The sequence below is a fragment of the Hypomesus nipponensis genome, chromosome 17, assembly GCF_054491055.1.
Source record: "Hypomesus nipponensis isolate SF chromosome 17, ASM5449105v1, whole genome shotgun sequence".
Lineage (NCBI taxonomy): Eukaryota > Metazoa > Chordata > Actinopteri > Osmeriformes > Osmeridae > Hypomesus > Hypomesus nipponensis.
This window is the reverse complement of record NC_140377.1, coordinates 6,843,514-6,862,794: the sequence shown is the minus strand read 5'-3', so window position 1 is coordinate 6,862,794 and position 19,281 is coordinate 6,843,514. Positions and strand designations below refer to the sequence as shown.

General features: G+C 41.6%; 4 protein-coding genes across 5 annotated transcripts; all 4 read left to right on the top strand.

Annotated features, from left to right (window-relative positions):
• The first annotated feature begins 1,720 nt into the window (after positions 1-1,720).
• Positions 1,721-3,062, top strand: LOC146253227 (ferritin, middle subunit-like). The gene is made up of 4 exons (XM_084677064.1): positions 1,721-1,967; positions 2,159-2,305; positions 2,498-2,623; positions 2,740-3,062. The coding sequence occupies exons 1-4, from the start codon at positions 1,866-1,868 to the stop codon at positions 2,884-2,886; spliced, it is 522 nt and encodes a 173-aa protein (XP_084533190.1). The 5' UTR covers positions 1,721-1,865; the 3' UTR covers positions 2,887-3,062.
• Positions 3,063-5,863: 2,801 nt separating this feature from the next.
• Positions 5,864-7,217, top strand: LOC146253226 (ferritin, middle subunit). Its single transcript, XM_084678091.1, has 4 exons — positions 5,864-6,145; positions 6,384-6,530; positions 6,646-6,771; positions 6,888-7,217. The coding sequence occupies exons 1-4, from the start codon at positions 6,044-6,046 to the stop codon at positions 7,041-7,043; spliced, it is 531 nt and encodes a 176-aa protein (XP_084534217.1). The 5' UTR covers positions 5,864-6,043; the 3' UTR covers positions 7,044-7,217.
• Positions 7,218-9,616: 2,399 nt separating this feature from the next.
• On the top strand, positions 9,617-11,345 carry LOC146253225 (ferritin, middle subunit-like). Its single transcript, XM_084678468.1, has 4 exons — positions 9,617-9,811; positions 10,176-10,322; positions 10,545-10,670; positions 10,787-11,345. The coding sequence occupies exons 1-4, from the start codon at positions 9,710-9,712 to the stop codon at positions 10,931-10,933; spliced, it is 522 nt and encodes a 173-aa protein (XP_084534594.1). The 5' UTR covers positions 9,617-9,709; the 3' UTR covers positions 10,934-11,345.
• A 4,145-nt stretch (positions 11,346-15,490) lies between these two features.
• On the top strand, positions 15,491-18,673 carry syt5a (synaptotagmin Va). Of its 2 annotated transcripts, none has more exons than XM_084677902.1 (9): positions 15,491-15,644; positions 15,791-15,805; positions 16,004-16,179; positions 16,344-16,436; positions 16,594-16,761; positions 16,866-17,033; positions 17,138-17,255; positions 17,584-17,717; positions 17,958-18,673. In XM_084677902.1, the coding sequence occupies exons 1-9, from the start codon at positions 15,491-15,493 to the stop codon at positions 18,165-18,167; spliced, it is 1,236 nt and encodes a 411-aa protein (XP_084534028.1). In that variant the 3' UTR covers positions 18,168-18,673. The 2 variants fall into 2 exon arrangements, with proteins under 2 accessions (XP_084534028.1, XP_084534029.1); XM_084677903.1 differs by having other exon boundaries at positions 16,004-16,191; positions 16,356-16,436.
• Positions 18,674-19,281: the final 608 nt, after the last annotated feature.

Genomic DNA, 19,281 nt, shown 5'->3' with positions numbered 1-19,281 from the left:
AAAAGATTCTAGGAAGCCGCTGAACTACATAACGTATGTTTTAAAGACAATCTTGATTATAGAAATAATATACCTGCAATCAGAGACTTGTTTGTTTATAGGAAAATGCGAACACTATCTGATCTGAGTATAGTTCTTCGGAAAGCAATGCTGATTCAACTCTTCTACTAAAAGCTCCATCGAAAATAATATTACTAAAAGAAAAAAGAAGACTTGTCTAGATATTTAACAAAAGAACTGCCAGTGACAGCTTGTTACAGTATATGGCTCTAAATAAACTGTCAATAGCTTTAAATACAATATTAATGTAAATGTCAATGGCTGGTATCTGATACGATTACGAGTGCAATTACTTGTATTAAAAAACACTGTACACTCCTGTGGTTAATTGTACCCGGTTCCCTTTTCCAAGAACTGCATGGTCCCAGCCTGCCACAACAAGTCTGTTTCCGTGGTCACAAACTCCCACCTTCTTCTTTTCCACATCAGCCTTGGAACTCAGGGAATGCCGAGTCACCATTACACAGCAAAAATGTGGCTAACCTTGAGTTTAACACGGTTGAGTACAAATAAGAAGTTCGTTAGCCTAATGACGGTGCAAAAAAACAACTGGGAGAGAACAGCCTTCAGTTTCCTGTTAGTCTTAGCTAAACTTCTGAAATTGCCAGACGTCAAGTGTGACACACAAACTTGTACACAAAATATTCAAAGCAACACGAACTTGAATCACTGTTGCGACATGATTCCGATTACTTACGTAGGCCTATTAGGGGTTGAGTGTAGGCTAACATTTTCTGAATGATGCAACTACCAGTACAGTATTGTCTTTTCCGAGTGAGACAGGTGAATTTACTTTTAAAGCATACTACGAGCCTTGAGAGAAAAGTGTATCACTGTACGCTACAACAAAGCATTTAACAAACTAATAATGGCAGGCCTGTAAAAAACAACATTCAGTTCCCGTTCTGCATTATTGATTATAAATCTCAAGTTACAACAAGGCGAATGTTGGTTAGACTGATGTAGCCTAGTTTCTGTTTTATTTAGGCTACAAAAAGTCGGACTTGGTTTGGCTATCAAGTTTAACCCTTAGCAATAGTTGTGGTATTCATTGAGCAATATATTGCACAATACACCCTAAAAGTGTTTTGTCCGCAGGTTTTGTGAAGCTGTGAGAATAATTACTTTAGGATTGCCCAGGTTACAGTGAACTTCATCTAGAACTGGAATCCTTTGTTGTTTTCTTTAGAAAATAAGATTATTGCACACAGATATTTTGATCAGTGTTAGTTAATTTGGTAAATTTTAAGTTATTCAGTTACTTGCTTAGGCTTCAGCTACAGTGTCATGTAATCTAGACTTGTCTGTATATTGTTCAGTGTAAAGGTAGATCCTGTTTGCTTAAGCAAGGAATAGAGATGAAAAAATACGTTTGAATTAGACTGCATTAGTTTCTACAACAGCATCTGCCTTTGTGCTAATCTATTTTAAGATAACGTATAGAATATTTCAATTGCATTATGTGATTCTGTAACAAAAAACATTCTTTTTACAATGAACTTGTAGCAGGTTTTTCCAGGTCACGAGTTAAGCGATGTCATTCATCGACCCCGCCTATTTTCTCATGCTTAAACTTTATTTGATTGGCTAGGTGTGTGCAACGACTTTACTGACGCTTTGTTTTCGAAATGGATAAGTACAGACAATTAGCCTACTTCCTTCGATCACAACCTTGAATGTTCTTGCTTCAACAGTGATTGAACGGAACTGAGCGACATTTCACACAATTCCACATTTACTTCAACACTACTAGCAGAATAGTTTTAATCTATTTTTCAGTAAAGTAAATAACTAAATCAACCGAAATGGAATCTCAGGTCCGTCAGAACTACCACCGGGAATGCGAAGCTGCCATCAATCGCATGGTCAACTTGGAGCTTTTTGCTTCCTACACCTACACTTCAATGGTAAGGAAGTTGCGTTCCATTGGTGCTGATTCTGAGAAAGTAATGCATCTTCGTTGGCAACCTGCCGTCCCTAATGGAAGTGCTGTCATGTTTTGGCTTTGTCAATAGGTTGCTAAGAAACTAAAACGAAATTATTGAATGCAATTAGTCATGTTTAATCGTTTCAATATTGGTATTCTCTTTTCTGTCAGGCTTTTTATTTCTCCCGTGACGACGTGGCTCTCTCAGGATTCGCCAAGTTCTTCAAGGAGAACAGCGAAGAGGAGCGTGAGCATGGCGACAAGCTCATGTCTTTCCAGAATCAGAGAGGGGGACGCATTTTCCTGCAGGACATCAAGGTGCATAACCAGTCTTTGCTGCCCTGAAGATTTGCAGCGTTTAGGGGTTAAAGTTGCATAATGGTGGCTAGGAGAGATTGTTTGCTGTTCCATCATGCATGTTTAGCAGATCTTCAACTTTCGATGCACACTAAGTACTCAATGAATTAACAATTACCGTACCACCCCTGTGTTTCTTTGTGACTTATGTAGAAACCAGAGAGAGATGAGTGGGGTAGCGGGATGGAAGCCATGCAGTGTGCCCTGCAGCTGGAGAAGAATGTCAACCAGGCCCTTCTCGACCTCCACAAAGTGGCTTCTGATAAGGGAGACCCACATGTAAGTTCCACTATACCTGGTCTTAAACTGCTTTAAATGTTCACAGAAGTGCCTGAATGTGTGGTGTTTATAGCTGTCCCATGTCTAATCCCTGTTTTCTGGGTGTTTCCTTCTAGCTGTGTGACTTCCTGGAGACCCACTACCTGAATGAGCAGGTGGAGGCCATCAAGAAGCTGGGAGACCACATCACCAACCTCACCAAGATGGACGCACACAACAACAAGATGGCCGAATACCTGTTCGACAAGCACACCCTGTGCTAAATGACTATCTCCGCTCCTTCCACAGTCTTCTTGGCTGTGAATGTAGAACACCATCTGATATGCTTTGACAGTGCAATATTAACTTTCCTAAATATTTCCGATGCCTCTATTTGATGTGAAGTCTTTAAGATGTGATGTTACTGTCTGAGTGAATAAACCTTTTGAGCCAAATCAAATTTGCAGTCATCCTTGATCTTGCTTGCATTTCAGAAACATTATTTCTGGAGGTCCAATGTAGGCCTAATATTTTACAAGCATGCTGCAAAAAGTTCACGGTGCCATACATTCTTAAATTAGTTTCCTTCCGTTCAGTTCTGTTGTTTAAAATATTTTATTTTTTAAGAAGTTAGTCAAATCTAGACAAGAGATATACAGTACACTATAGACAAATGTTTTGCGACACCTATACATTACACCTACAGGAGCTTTTAGGACATCCGATTTTAAATCCATAGGCAATTACTCTAAAATGTTTGTTTAGAAAACAATTACCCACACCTCTAGTGGATGATTGCCAGTCGGCAAATATTTATAAACTAAAAGTGAACATGCAGGAACAGCCTTAGATGCCTTGTAATTTGAATAGGATCCAGACAACATATTATCTTTATTAATACTGTCTGCAATATTATACTCCAGCCATGGAATGGTGATTGATGGCAAATTACAGGTCTAGTGTTGATCTAATGTTGAAGGCTGAGTGCTGAGCCTTCTGCTGTATTCGCTGTACACCCATGACTGTGTGTCAACATCAGAAAACAACATCATCGAGTTTGCCGACGACACAGCAGTTGTGGGGCTGATCTCCGACAGCAACGAAGAAGCCTACAGGATGGAAGTCATCCACCTTCAGAGCTAGTGTCGGGAGAATAACCTCCTGCTCAACGTCGGAAAAACTAAATAACTGGTTGTGGACTTCAGGAGGAAACAGCAGAGCGATATCCGCCCACTCTGGATTAACGGGTCTGAGGTGGAGAGAGTGCACAGTTTTAAATACCTTGGTGTGACTATCACACAGAACCTGTCCTGGTCACTTTACATACACAGAACTGTGAAGAAGGCCAGACAGCGTCTCTTCCCCCTCAGACGCTTGAGAGACTTCAAGGTCCCCCTCAAGGTGCTCAGAAACTTTTACACCTGCACCATCGAGAGCATCTTGAGTGGGAGTATCACTACCTGGATGGGCAGCTGCACCAAGCCGGAAAAGGCTTTTCAGCCCTGAAAGGGTGGTCCGTCCAGCCGAGCGGGCCATCAGAACCCTCTCTGACCTGCAGGACATCTTTAACAAACAATGCAGGTCGAGGGCTGAGAAGATCCTCAGACAGTCCAACCACCCTGGGAAGTCACTCTTCTCCCTGCTGCCGTCAGGCCGGAGGTTCAACATAGACAGGATGAGGAGGAGTTTCTTCAGGCCATCCGTCTGCTCAACTCAGAGCGTTAAAATACTGCTGTGTGCTATTTAATTTTATTTATTGTAATTTATCGATTTTTATACTGTTTCTTTTTAGTCCTCTTTTATTTTATTTCATGTATTTCAAGTGGTTGCAGGTACAACTACACATTTCACTGCATAAAGTACCATTTGTGACAAATAAAAATCTTGAATCTCTTAGTTGATTTACTTTCTTTTGTAAGTATTTAAAATGTATTGTTTTTTAAGTATTTAGATTTTGGTTTTGAAGAATTAGATTAAGAATGAAAGAATTAAGAAGTGCTTTTAGTCTTGAAAAGCTGTAAAAGCAAACATTTTCAATTTATGATTGACTGGCTGGCGTTAGATTGTCGTAATGTGGGTTTCTTAGAGCATATCTCATATTTCATTGTGAGAAACACAAATGTGTGTTTACTGACAACAGCAATACATAATCCTAGGTATGATCAGCCTCATTATCTGAAGTAAGATACATATCAAGAGAGCATTTTCCTGATTCTAATATACCCAGCCTGTGTGATGAAGTGCACAGAATAATTCAACATAAGGCAGCATTTTCAAGGCAAAACGGGTACACCCCATGGAGTGAAGCGTCCATATATGAAGCATGGAACAGAAAGGCATTGGCCATCTAAGAATACTGAGTCACTGACAGTGACGCAGCAGAAATGTTTGGCTGACTCAGCACAATGGAGTACTAACATGCGGTTATACCTCAAAGTGACTCCGCATAAAACAGTGGGCAATTAGCCTTAATTGCAGTCATGTCTTAGATTCTCACATGAAAACACGAAGTTACGCAACTTTGTGCTCACAAATCACATGATAAATCACGACTTAACAACTTAAGATGGTTAAATATTAAACCTTAGACCGTGATACATTCTGTCTAAACTGCAATTGAGATGGCGGAGTCATCTGTATCATGGTCATATGCCACAGTAGCATTAAGTTAAAGTATGGGACAAACCTTTGAGTACAGATTAAGAATATTCCTGTTCGACCACATGAATCGGACATTTTAGTATTTATCTGGTAAACAGAACAAGATGAAAGTTAGACTGTTGCATTCATATTAACCTCCAATATGTTAGGGAAAAGTAAAATAGCTGTGGTGTTCATTAAGAAAACTGTGCATTACCCTAAAGTAGCTTGTCAGCAGATATGAGGTCTGGGAATTTTTTGGAAGGATGAAGCAGTTTTACAGATTTGTCATTGAATGACTACTCAATCCAGAATATGAATAATAATACTTTTGCTTTCCTTGTTGGGTAATAATCTCTACTATGGTGTTAATCTCACATTAATTTATACTGGAATAGTCCGCAGTTGCACACGTTTTATTTAAGATATAATTATTATTATTAGTCAAAAACACATAGGCTTACATGTTAACCTTTTCCCCAGTCATGTGTAAAATGACGTAATTCAAACCCCGCCTTTTATCCGATGAACGCTTGATTTGATTGGCTATGCTGTTTGCAACGATTTTACTGACGCTTTCTTTTAGGAATACATAAATACAGCGTTCATTTCCTCTACTTCACACAGAGCTGAGAAGACATCGAACGTTCTTGCTTCAACAGTGATTGAACGGAACTTCATCTTCCAAGCCGAAATAGCTGAACATTCTCGTATTTCTACCTTTACTTCAACACTACTAGCAAAATAGTTGAATCTATTTTTTTATCGTACTTTTTTGATAAGAAAACGAAACCAGCCAAAATGGAGTCTCAGATCCGCCAGAACTACCACCGCGATTGCGAAGCTGCTATCAATCGCATGATCAACATGGAGCTTTTTGCGTCTTATACCTACACTTCAATGGTAAGAATAGCCTAAATGTCGGATTATTTTGTTCCACGCTATGTCAAGTCAATCTCACAAGACTATTTCATGTATCTTGCTTGGCTATGTAACTAACAGACGGGTGTTTGTATACAAGTGGCATTCGGAGAAAGATAATGCTCGCAGGAACATTGTTTATCTTCAGTGGAATGCTGTGTCATGCTTAGTGTGGTATAACCGCTGTTAACAACACTATTGTGCTTTTTCTTTACTCTAGGCCTTTTACTTCTCCCGTGACGATGTGGCTCTCCAAGGATTCTCAAAGTTCTTCAAGGAGAACAGCGATGAGGAGCGCGAGCATGGCGACAAGCTCATGTCTTTCCAGAATCAGAGAGGGGGACGCATCTTCCTGCAGGACATCAAGGTAGTGTAACCATTATTGTTTTAAGGATCAAAATAAGCGTGTGAAGAAACAAGGTCCTAGACTTTTGATTGAATGTAATAGAAGTATACTAAGTGCTGACCCTGTTTATTTGTAGAAACCAGAGAGAGATGAGTGGGGCAGCGGGCTGGAAGCCATGCAGTGTGCCCTGCAGCTGGAGAAGAATGTCAACCAGGCCCTTCTCGACCTCCACAAGGTGGCTTCTGATAAGGGAGACCCACATGTAAGTTCCACTATACCTGGTCTTAAACTGCTTTAAATGTTCACAGAAGTGCCTGAATGTGTGGTGTTTATAGCTGTCCCATGTCTAATCCCTGTTTTCCGGGTGTTTCCTTCTAGCTGTGTGACTTCCTGGAGACCCACTACCTGAATGAGCAGGTGGAGGCCATCAAGAAGCTGGGAGACCACATCACCAACCTCACCAAGATGGACGCCCAAAACAACAAGATGGCCGAGTACCTGTTCGACAAGCACACCCTGGGGAGCCAGAGCTAAACTCTCTATCCCACAGACATCAGCTTCATCCTATTTTGGCAATGAAGAGAAGTGAATCTGTTATGTTTTGGCAGTACAATGTTCATTTTTTTTTCACTGCCTTGCATGTTGTCAAGCATTTGTTTTGCTTTAATTCCTCTGATGCAAATGACTGATTAAACATTTTGAGCTGGAGCAATTTCAGTGCTTTATTTTAGTGTTTCAGAATTATTAGGCTACTAATTAACTATTTGGTTTCAAACAGAAATGCATAGGCTAACGACTCATGTACAGAATTTCAGAGGGAATAATGTTATAAAATGCATATGCACAATCACCCTCAACTTCACCCTTTGAACAGTCCTGTTTCTGTAAATAATCCAGAGTTGTCAGTAGGCAGGGCATCTAGAAAGGGGGGGGGGGGGGGGCAGACCAGGCCATTCAAGGGGGGCGGACCAGACCCAAAGGTCTGATGTCCAAATGCAAAGGAATACATTCTCTAATGTACCAGTGTGTACCAGCCAGGCTGCAGAGACAAGCAGCAGTTGCCACGATGCTAGCCAAAAGGAAGCTAGTTAGAGCAAAGCTGACACTGAGAAAGCGCAAGTTCTGCATTGCTCTGAGGACATTCTGCACTTTACCTGTAACTTAGCAGGAGGAGAAAGGTCCTTCAGTAAACTCAAAATCATAAAAATGACTTGTGCTCCACAATGAGCCAGGAGAGGCTCAATCACAATACTTTCTATAGAGTGTGAAATGGCTAAACAAATTGACTTCAAATACATTATAAAATACTTTGCATCCAGAAAGACAAGAAAGGTGGCTGTGTGATAGGCAAAGATGAAGGCAGGTGAATGCATTTTATACTAGAAAATGTGAGTGTAGCAGATCTCAGTGTGTCAAATTGTTGTGTGTGTGTGTGTGTGTATCTGGCCCGGCGCCACACAAGTTGTTAAGGCCTCTTAGTTATATTTATTAAACTTCATGTTTAAGTTTTATGTATCAATTTGTATTTGTTTTGCTATAATGTAGCTCCAATCACTGATTAAGTCTCTCTAAGTTTACATATGTTTTATGTATGAGTGAGAGCACACACGCGCATGCGTTAATAAGTAAAGACCTATTCCTAGGTCTTTACCTAGGGGGGGCCCATTCACTGGACCTTTTCAGGGTCCCAGCAATTTTTATGGGCGGCCCTGTCTCCATAGGGTGGCCATCCCCCCTCCCCCATCCGGTAGGCCTGTCACTGGCCTTGATGTCGAACAGCTCTCTGCAGAAAATCATATCACCCCGTACACCCCTCCCTGCCAGTAGGCTGTCTTAATTGCATTCCTCTCCGTGTCCTCACTAAATGATACATTCTCCTGAGCAAGGCCTATCTCACTTTCACAGACACAGTCACATTTTGGTGCATTATCATACAATTGGAATATATAAGTGTATGACGTTAATGACATTTTCAAAAGCTTTTTAGAACAGAAAGGCGACTTTAAACGAATCTAACAGCCAGCAGTGTGTATTGTTTTGCCTCCCCTTTCGAATTCAGAATTCAAATTACTAGACAAAAAATTATATCCTGAGAAAAGTAGATTTTGAGGGGTACCGCTCCATAAACCTCCATTCATTCTGCACTCGCTCGTTAGCGCCCTCACATGGAACTTCAACCAGTTCAGAACCCGGAAGTTTCCCGAGAGTGGCAGTTCTCTCTATATTAGACATTCTCTGATATAGCTCTAACTAGCCTAAAGAAATTACGACGTACATTTTCCGATTCGTCTTGCGAATGTCTCCAAGGCAGGCAGACATAATACTCAGCGTAGGTGTGTAGCCCAAAAAAAAAACATGTTTCGGCAACATGGGAGATCCAATAAAGAATTAGCTCTACGAAATGGTAGACTGCGAGATGCTGAGTCACTGACCATGACACAGCAATGTGGATTTGCTCAAGTTGGCACATTAGCCTGTCGTGTTACAGGTGACAGTGAGGAAACAACCTTAATTGCAGCATCAATTCCTAGAATTTAACCTATAACAAAACAGAAAAAGTAATGTCATGGTACCACACACACAGAGAAGATGCACTCATGTCCACAAACCACAAAAACTGACATTAACATTGACTTCTTCACATGTTGGTGAAGTTTCTCAGTTTAAATCGGCAATCTCATTTATAACAACTAACTGGTCTCCGAGTTAAACATATAGGCCCAACAATAAAATATATGGTTACGTGTATAGCTGGGTTTGGCTTTTACCTTTTTACCTGGCTTTTACTATCATAGTGCAGGGTTGGGTTATCGTGGAGTGAAAACCATTATCTGATGCTCATGTGTAGCCTAGCTAGTTGTGGTAGCCTATTGAGTTATATTCCACACCATATATTATTAATAAAGCTAGCCTACAACAACAACAAAACTTGAGAGGTGACAGGTGAGGTCAGGTGAGGACTGGGAGGACAGGTGGAGTTGTTTCCAGGTATTTTGCAAAGTGAAGTCATTTAATGGTCCCGCCTATTTCCTGACGCGCTCTTTCGGGACCAATAAATGGATACAACTAGCCCTTACAATTCATAGCGCTCCGAAGACATCGAAGATTCTTGCTTCAACAGTGATTGAACGGAACTTCATCCTCCGCGCCGATTGTTTTTTTATTGCACGTTTGACAAGAAAACAAGAAAACCTGCCGAAATGGAGTCTCAGATCCGCCAGAACTACCACCGGGAATGCGAAGCTGCCATCAATCGAATGGTCAACTTGGAGCTTTTTGCCTCCTACACCTACACTTCAATGGTAAGAATGTATCAATTAGCATAGCCTAAATAATTTATGTTTTGTTTGGGCTCGATGTGACGTTGGACTGCCATCTACTGGTTGTTTTCATACAGCCTATTTGGTCATCTGACTGGTGGGTCAGATAAGGGTGTGAAGATGGTCGCGTCGCGGACATGTGCTTTGGCTCCGTCAAAAATTCGATCTTATCTTTGAACGTTTATTAAAAGTAATAGTAAAAGTCGTAGATATTCTCAATGAAAGTGCTGTGTCATGCTTACTATTTTTATTGTCAGTTTAGTAGGCTACCCATGACTGAACAGTCACTGAATGTCAAGACATGTTTAACAGCCTTAATTCTTAACAATTTTTCATTATCTGTCAGGCTTTTTACTTCTCCCGTGATGACGTGGCTCTCCAAGGATTCTCAAAGTTCTTCAAGGACAACAGCGAGGAGGAACGTGAGCATGGCGACAAGCTCATGTCTTTCCAAAATAAGCGAGGGGGACGCATCTCCCTACAGGACATCAAGGTAAAGATTATCCCTCTACCCATCCACACATACACACCATGTTAACAGGGAAATCCAAGTTATTTAACATTTTACTTCTTAGAAAAAAAATTGGTGTGCAAAAAACAAACAAAACAAGCACCCAGTTTTAACTGTAATAAATATGGCACAACTCTTTAACAGTACTTTGAATGAATTATCAAACTCAACAAATAAACAGATCCTGTTTTATTACTGATGTAGAAACCAGAGAGAGAAGAGTGGGGCAGCGGGCTGGAAGCCATGAGGTGTGCCTTGCAGCTGGAGAAGAATGTCAACCAGGCCCTTCTCGACCTCCACAAAGTGGCTTCTGATAAGGGAGACCCACATGTAAGTTCCACTATACCTGGTCTTAAACTGCTTTAAATGTTCACAGAAGTGCCTGAATGTGTGGTGTTTATAGCTGTCTCATGTCTAATCCCTGTTCTCTGGTTGTTTCCTTCTAGCTGTGTGACTTCCTGGAGACCCACTACCTGAATGAGCAGGTGGAGGCCATCAAGAAGCTGGGAGACCACATCACCAACCTCACCAAGATGGACGCACACAACAACAAGATGGCCGAATACCTGTTCGACAAGCACACCCTGTGCTAAACTTCAGATCATTAGGACCTTCAGTTTCCTGGAGGATACCACCCATTTGTAGTGTTTTTTTAACTTATATATTTTTCTGTAGACCATTCCCTAAGGGATGTTTTAATGGTTTGATGTTACTGACTGATGTCAGGGAGTCAGATGGCTGAGTGGTGAGGGAGTCGGGCTAGTAATCTGACGGTTGCTGGATCGATTCTCCGCCATGCCAAATGACGTTGTGTCCTTGGGCAAGGCACTTCACCCTACTTGCCTCGGGGGTAATGTCCCTGTACTTACTGTAAGTCGCTCTGGATAAGAGCATCTGCTAAATAACTAAATGTAAATGTAATGTGTTGTCCACTGGATTGTTCTATCAGGCATTGGTGGTATGTATGCTCTAGTGTGTCTAACTCAATACAAATTTTGAGCTGCAGTCTTTTTGGCATTTATTGTTTCTGAAATATGACTTGAATTGGATAGAAAAAAACAGTCAAGAGAGAAGTCTTGTTATTTGTCCATTAGCTTCAACGCCAAGTACAGTCATACTGAACCCACCCGTTAATCAAATAAACGGTTGTGATTGACCCAAAAAAGGGACATTTGTTTGACTGGGAGGTTGGCCAGACCCATCATCCATAGCTTGCACATGGTTTGGTTCCCAGCCTAGTTTATTTTGGTGGAACAAAGTGATACAGCAGGAGACACACTTGTGTGGAGGGGTGGTGGATGAGGAGAGGTCCAGAATCAATGTGCATGCCCACTGTATTACCTGCCATAACCACACAGGGGCGCCAATTCTTTTTGGGAAAGTCCCATTCAGTCCTGAAAGATCTTACATCAAAGCTTTTCAAATGTTTATATTTTACAAGTGTTTGGGTTTGGCTCTGCTGCATTTATAACTGAACTGATGGCATTAGAAAGCCCAGGACTTCCTCTTACTTGGACAAAACAAAGAAATGGGAAAAAAGAAAATGGGGCCAAAGGGTATGGTTGAAAAGTTGCTGGACCAAAAATACAGTGGACATGAATTAATTTCTGGTTAATCAGCAAGATAACTGGAAACTGAAATGAAGTGCGATATATTTTTACAGTAACAGACCTTAAACTTTAGGTCTTTTCTAGATTCATGTTCCTGTTTTTTGAATTGCAGAAAAATACTGTACTAAATAAAGACACTAGATCTCTTCCAAAAATGTAATACGCCCTGGGAAAAGGGAAAAAATAAAATGTCAAAGTAACCCATCATACGTCTGATATACTATAGTCCAGGATTGAAAGATTAAGAGAACTCGGGTTTTGGTGACCCCTGTGCTTTGGATGAGAAAGTACAAATGATTGAATGAGAGAGAGAGTGAGAGAGAGAGAGAGAGAGAGAGAGAGAGAGAGAGAGAGAGAGAGAGAGAGAGAGAGGAGAGAGAGAGAGAGAGAGAGAGAGAGAGCAATGGTTGAGAAGATGGATGGTAAGCAGTTGGCAGAAGGCTATTAACATAGATTAACTGAGCAACGGGTAGGGAGGGAGGGAGAGAGAGAGGGTGGTGCACAACAGTTCTCTCCAACCACTTTGGAGGTGTCCAGAATTGCATTACAAACAAGACAAGGAAGAAAATATCTGAATATAGGGTGAGTGTTATGTATGTTACTGTCTGTGCATATTCTAATTTGTTTAGTCAATCCCTTGTACATGTTGATGAAACCTTGTTTTTTCACTGGCTACATAGTGATTGAGGGATGACTCCTTTCGGATTGTAAAATTGGCTGGCCTTTTCTTTGTCATAGTGAAGATATTTATGATATGGGAGTTGAAGTTCACAACATATCTCCCTGACACAATGACACAAAGAGACATACATATACACATATAGAGTTTATGCATGATGTGCTTTTTGACCTGGTTGGAAGTTTCTGAATGATGTATATGAATGTTTTATTGATAATAATATTTGTAATTTAAGCAGATTTGAGTTGTATAAATATTTATGTCTCAGTTCTTTTGTGGTCCTTCCAAAGGACAAACATCCATAAGTGTCTCCAAATTATGTAGGTTTATTTGTCTGCTCAGCTTTTTCTTAGATATCGTGCTCGATCTTTCCCGTCTAAATTCGTATTTGACAACCATCTCATAATAATTAAATATATTATTTTGTATAAGGACTGCAATTTGCTACATGGTAGGTTTTTTGGTAAGCCGTTAAATCCTTCTGTTTAACAGAACTTTGTAGGATAACAGCACATTCACTACAGCACAAGGTCGAGTAAATTAAACCCATTCACTACTACTGATTCCCTAGACTGATTGTTGTTCTCGTAAACTTCTTTATGTAAAAATTCAGGCAGAGCATATACAATGACACTTTAGTTCACCTCAGGGCTTAGTCCTTTTAGTCTCAAAATCCCACTGCCTGCAGTTCACTTCCAATCTGGACACCAGACTACAGAACCAACTGACTATACACAGGTAATTGCATAGTCATTGTATAGTATACTCTATAACATACTCATAATTTGCAGAGACCGGAAGGAGAGTATTCTCCTTATTTACCACATGCCAGCAGGCGTGAATGACTGTGTTAATCAGTGACACACTTATCTAGCATCATTAATCTGGGAGCTCTGAAGCTACACCCTGCCTCCAAAGAGGAGCTTAGCCCCAGTCAGACCGGTAGGACTGTTGTGGAAGAACAAATTCTGTCTGCCCATATGCTGCTTACTCAACCATTCCAACCCTCAGTTAGGCCCTCCCATATCTGACCTTCACTTCTGATGTCACAGGCCTATTAGTAGACTGTGGGTCCACTTCTCCACTCCTATACAACTCTTTGCCTCTCTAATCCACTGCACAGACCCTTATCTGCAGGGTTTAAGGACAAATGATACAGCTAACTCCATGAGCGAGATCAAATTATGGGAATATGATGGGTGCAATGGATCAAATCTCCAATGGATGATACTATGGTTAACAACAGCTGACAGTGGGCGGGGCAAATGGAGGGACCAGAGAAGTCCCTAATTTGCATAATCTCAGGGATTTTTGGATTACCTTTGGCAAATAATCTTGTTACGTCCCTGTGCAGAGAGAGAGAGAGAGAGAGAGAGAGAGAGAGAGAGAGAGAGAGAGAGAGAGAGAGAGAGAAAGAAAGAAAGTAAGTAAATGTTCTGTATGGATCTGTGATGCAAAAGAGTTTGTGTGTCTGTGTGTGGTGCATGTGTAACACTTACAGATGGATGTCTGACGTAAATGTGTGTGCGTGCATGCAAGTGAGTGCATGTGTGCACTGTGTCAGGAAGTCAGGGGATTATGAATGGACACAGTGGGCAAAGGAATGAGTTTTACTGTGCAACACACGCATGCCATCACAGAGAAGGGGGAAGGGCAACAGCCATGAGAAACACAGAATACAGAAAGAGAGGGAGGAAGGTTGAGAAAAGAAGGATTGAAACATAAGACAATGAGTGGTGAGAAGCAAAGTGAAAGAAGAAAGGGACATGACTTTGAAATAAAAAGAAACAAGGAGGGAGTCAGATGGCTGAGCGGTGAGGGAGTCGAGCTAGTAATCAGAAGGTTGCCGGATCGATTCCCCGCCGTGCCAAATGACGGTGTGTCCTTGGGCAAGGCACTTCACCCTACTTGCCTCGGGGGGAATGTCCCTGTACTTACTGTAAGTCGCTCTGGATAAGAGCGTCTGCTAAATGACTAAATGTAAATGTAAATGTAAGGAGAGAGAAATGTTTATAGAGGAGGAAGGAGGAAGAAAAGTAGCAAGCAAGCGTTGATGGAATGAGAGAAATATCCGAGATTGTTGAGATATGTGAGAGAGAAAGAGAGGGAGCTAGAGAGAAGAGAGAGGGAAAGACACAAACAGAAAATGTGAATAAGGAGCTGCAGATTAGGGTAGGGAAACAAAATCATAGCAATGCTATAATATGGCGACAGATTGGAAGAGGTAAAGCAGTAACAGCTGCGCTATTATGAGAGGTCAGAGGAATGGAGAGAAACAGTCAGAGGGATGGAGAGAAAGACAAAAACATAGGAGGGGTAAATGGGAGAAGGAGGAATAGAAGGAAAGACATAGACACATTAATCCATAAAGTAAGTCAGTCTAAGGCTAAAGAGTGCTCATCCACAAACCGACAGACAGATAAACTGTTATGCCTAGACTAGAAGGGAACAGGAGAGGCGTAAATGCAGAATGATTTAAAACTCAGATAACTGATACTGCTTACTGCTTTTAAATCTAAAATGAACAAAATGGAGGCAGGTTCCCAAAAATGTCAATGTTTTTAAATTAACCAGGTTATGTAACTGACTCAAACTTTTAGCTTTTTGTAAAATTTAAATTGTATTTTTTTTAACTTGTCTCATTCTGTGTTCTTCTGTCTGTAACCATGTGTTTTTATGTTGCTGCCTGTCTTGGCCAGGTCTCCCTTGAAAATGGATTTTTAATTTCAATGGGACCTTCCTGGTTAAATATATATGCATTAAAGTAAACTAACACTAGCTGCTTCACCCCCAAGCTGCTTCTCAAATGTAAAAACGTAATTAGAGTATTAATATGCTCCACCCTCTCTGGCAGAATTGCGATGCGATTGGCCAGTTCTGTTCCACGGGCCCGTCGGGCTGCCAAGGAGGAGGAGGAGCCTGCCCCGCCCCCACCCCCACCTCCTTCACACCACTCGAACCATAACTTCATGAACATGAAGAACAAGTTCTTTAACGAGCTGACCCATATGCCAAGTAAGTGTTCCCAGTAGACAAATACAGGGCATAAGAAAAGTACTGGATGTCATGTCATGTGAAAAGTTATCATAAAAGTGTCATTTCATTTCACCTGATCCTTCCTCCTTTTCATTTAACCTCTACCCTTCCACTTTGCCTCACAGACCATAAACTGAAAAGTAAGTTCCTTTTCTCAATCGTGATCACCCTGTTTCCTTCTCTCACTCACTCACTCAACAACCCCCCCCCCCCCCAACCACGCCCCCACACTCCACCCCTGCATCTCTGTGTCACATTTTAGGGAGAAAGAGAGTTGATTACCCCAGAAGTCTTCTTAACTTGTATCTCCTTCCCGTCCTCTCATCTTTGCTTCCCAGTGCCCATGTGGGCGATAGGGGCCATTGTGGTGGTGGTACTGGCCCTGGTGGGGTGCCTGGGCTTCTGCATCTACAAGAAGTGCATCAACAAGGGCAAGAAGCCCAAGAAAGTCAGGGAGAGGAAGGGAGGAAGAGGCAGGAGAAAGAAGGACAAGGATGGAGAGGATGGCGAAGGGGTAAGAGGAGGTGTCTGTTGTCTGTCTGTCTCTGATCACTTGTTGATTCCTATTTACTAAATCATATTAAACACTTCATGGGGAAAATGCTACGTATTGTGTCAAGTCTAAAAAACATTTTGTCTCTGAAACAAGCCTGATGTAATTTCTCCACTGTCCTCTAGGGTGGGGAGAAGAAGGATGGAGAGGAAGAGAAGGAACAGGAGAACTTTGGAAAACTGGAGTTTACCCTGGACTACAGCTTTACTGACAACCAGGTATGTCTCTACATAGAGCATGTCAAGCTCCTCATAATGATCTCAAAGTAAACCTCAAACCAGGTAACAAACCGTGATGCCCTTAAACATAAAGCGTGTACCAAATCGTCCTTTTTCGTGCCACCATCATCACCATCCCCTCCCCCCCCCTTGCCAGCTCGTCGTGGGCATCCTACAAGCACAGGACCTGGCAGCCATGGACATGGGTGGCACCTCCGATCCCTACGTCAAAGTGTACATGCTCCCTGACAAGAAGAAGAAGTTTGAGACCAAAGTCCAGCGCAAGAACCTTTGTCCCGTCTTCAACGAGACCTTCACTTTCAAGGTCGGTGTCATTCTCATTTGGGAAGTGGATTGTGGATCTGAGCTTGCTGCAGTATTCAGGTCGGACCTGGCATGACCTCATTCTCTGCTGCCTCTCTCCCACAGATCGCCTACAATGATTTGGGTGGTCAGACTCTGGTCTTACAGGTATTTGACTTTGACCGCTTTGGGAAGCATGACGTGATCGGAGAGATCAAGATCCCCATGAACAGCGTGGACCTGGCACAACCCCTCCACGAATGGAGAGATCTGGTTGGAGGAGAGAAAGAGGAGGTACAATGTTTGTCTATTCGTCGCTCTGTTTTCTCCATGTCTTGTCATGTCAGCTTACTCAACTCAACATAAACATTGTGTTTGTATGGTATTTTCCCTGGCAGGATGAGAAACTGGGTGACATCTGTATTTCGTTGCGTTATGTTCCAACGTCTGGCAAGCTCACTGTCAATGTCATGGAGGCCAAGAACCTAAAGAAGATGGATGTGGGAGGCTTGTCAGGTGACCTTCTAGAAACAATGTTTACAACAGTTCTGATCCCGATAGATAGTACCTCGCTGTTGTTCAAGCAGGACAGGAGACACTGAAACGATCGCCTTTCTCTCACACACGCTCCTGTTCCCCTTTCTTTCTTTCTTTCTTTCTTTCTTTTTTTCTCTCTCTCTCTCTCTCTCTCTCTCTCTCTCTCTGTGTCTCTCTCTCTGTGTCTCTCTCTCTGTGTCTCTCTCTCTCTCTCTCTCTGTGTGTCTCTCTCTCTCTCTCTGTGTCTCTCTCTCTCTCTCTCTCTGTCTCTCTCTCTCTCTCTCTCTCTCTCTCTCTCTCTCTCTAGATCCTTTTGTAAAGGTGGTGTTGCAGCACCAAGGCAAACGTCTGAAGAAGAAGAAGACGTCTGTGAAACAGAACACTCTGAACCCCTACTTTAACGAGAGCTTCAGCTTCGAGATACCATTCTCTCAGATACAGGTATCCTACTGCTATGTCATAGCCATACATGTGTGCCTAAACATAGAACATTAGCACATGAAGCTTTGGAATAAACAAAGGAAGCTACATTGTTCTGCAAGTCCAAACATCTCTTATTGTTTGACAATGACATTTGTCATTTAAGTGCGCTTCTTACACTTCTATTTCATGTATACTTTGAACATCTGACTTCGGAGTGTTTTTAATAGTTTGTCTTATGTCTACTCTCCAACCATGTAGAAAATCCAGGTGCTGATCACTGTGTACGACTACGACAAGCTGGGCAGCAATGACGCCATTGGGAAGTGTTTCATTGGCTTCGGAGCCACAGGAGTGGGGCTGCGCCATTGGTCAGACATGTTGGCCAATCCCAGACGTCCTGTTGCCCAGTGGCATACCCTGCGGCCTGAGGAGGAGGTGGATGCCGCCCTGAAGGCACCCATCCGCTAAGCACACACATAAGTACCACACACACACACACACAAACACACGTGTGACTCGCACGTGTCATATATGTCTTAAATGTCTGTGCACAAGCACAGACATTTAAAAAAGATCTCAAGCATAAACCTCTACTGAACATCAAATGTACTGCAAGGATAAACGTACTATGAACACACTAAAAACACCAAACTTTCTTTTCGTGTTTTTTTTGGTGATGCACATCAGCTCTCTGCAGGCTTCTCCTAATGTTCTGCTTTCAACTGTTATATTTTATTTTTGTGACCTCTCTCCCCAAAACATAACCTGTTGCCCATTTAGTTATTTGTTTTTACCAATTATGTGTTCAATTTAAATATATATATATTTTGTGTCTTGAATGTGTGTCAACATCTGTGCATGTGTTTGGAGGAGAGAATGTGTATTTTGTTTATTGGCTGAGGGGATGTGTGTTTGTGTGTGCAAGTCTGTCCTATATCATAGTTTATGGAAAGCTTCTTCGGGTTTACCTCTTGATTGTAACATGGTGTAAATAAATAGATGATGAAATCATTCCAAACAATAATAGATGAGTGGTTATATTGCCAACTTGCTGTAACACACGCACACACTACAAATACTGTAAACTGCCTTTAAGTAGGCAGTCCATCATTCTAGAACACCACTCTCTTCATCTGATCAAAGTGCTAATCTTTTATTCTCTGTATATCTTTTTGTAAACATTTTTTGTCTGAAATTAGATTACCCATCCACTTTTCAAACAGATGAGATCATTGAGGGGAAATATTGATTTTACCTATCTCTTTACTGCTGCACCCTATCCTGGTAATCCTAATGGGATTACAATCCTTGTATTCAAGGTAGATCTGGCCTGAACAGTGTCCTTCATATTCAACATATATTAATAGTTCGTCAGAAGTCCAACGTTGTTAGTAAACTTTGTGTGGTGTTGATTTTCAAGGAGCGTACGTGCCTGTTTAGATGGCACTACACTATTGTAAATTGAAAATAGAAAACAAACTATGTCTCCACATAATATGTGACAAATTCAAAAGACCTTACTGCGCTATCATGTGTCCTTGTGGATTTGACTAGAAGAGTGAAATCTGCAATGTGGACTTGG

What these genes read in the sequence shown, in the direction of transcription:
- syt5a (XM_084677902.1), top strand. Translation starts at nt 15,491, where the DNA reads ATGCGATTGGCCAGTTCTGTTCCACGGGCCCGTCGGGCTGCCAAGGAG. An exon ending in ATGGAGAGGATGGCGAAGGG is followed by an intron (nt 16,180 to 16,343) that starts GTAAGAGGAGGT and finishes ACTGTCCTCTAG; the next exon opens with GGTGGGGAGAAGAAGGATGG. An exon ending in ACAGCTTTACTGACAACCAG is followed by an intron (nt 16,437 to 16,593) that starts GTATGTCTCTAC and finishes CCCCCTTGCCAG; the next exon opens with CTCGTCGTGGGCATCCTACA.
- LOC146253226 (XM_084678091.1), top strand. Translation starts at nt 6,044, where the DNA reads ATGGAGTCTCAGATCCGCCAGAACTACCACCGCGATTGCGAAGCTGCT. An exon ending in CTTATACCTACACTTCAATG is followed by an intron (nt 6,146 to 6,383) that starts GTAAGAATAGCC and finishes TCTTTACTCTAG; the next exon opens with GCCTTTTACTTCTCCCGTGA. An exon ending in CTGATAAGGGAGACCCACAT is followed by an intron (nt 6,772 to 6,887) that starts GTAAGTTCCACT and finishes GTTTCCTTCTAG; the next exon opens with CTGTGTGACTTCCTGGAGAC.
- LOC146253227 (XM_084677064.1), top strand. Translation starts at nt 1,866, where the DNA reads ATGGAATCTCAGGTCCGTCAGAACTACCACCGGGAATGCGAAGCTGCC. An exon ending in TTTTCCTGCAGGACATCAAG is followed by an intron (nt 2,306 to 2,497) that starts GTGCATAACCAG and finishes TGACTTATGTAG; the next exon opens with AAACCAGAGAGAGATGAGTG. An exon ending in CTGATAAGGGAGACCCACAT is followed by an intron (nt 2,624 to 2,739) that starts GTAAGTTCCACT and finishes GTTTCCTTCTAG; the next exon opens with CTGTGTGACTTCCTGGAGAC.
- LOC146253225 (XM_084678468.1), top strand. Translation starts at nt 9,710, where the DNA reads ATGGAGTCTCAGATCCGCCAGAACTACCACCGGGAATGCGAAGCTGCC. An exon ending in TCTCCCTACAGGACATCAAG is followed by an intron (nt 10,323 to 10,544) that starts GTAAAGATTATC and finishes TTACTGATGTAG; the next exon opens with AAACCAGAGAGAGAAGAGTG. An exon ending in CTGATAAGGGAGACCCACAT is followed by an intron (nt 10,671 to 10,786) that starts GTAAGTTCCACT and finishes GTTTCCTTCTAG; the next exon opens with CTGTGTGACTTCCTGGAGAC.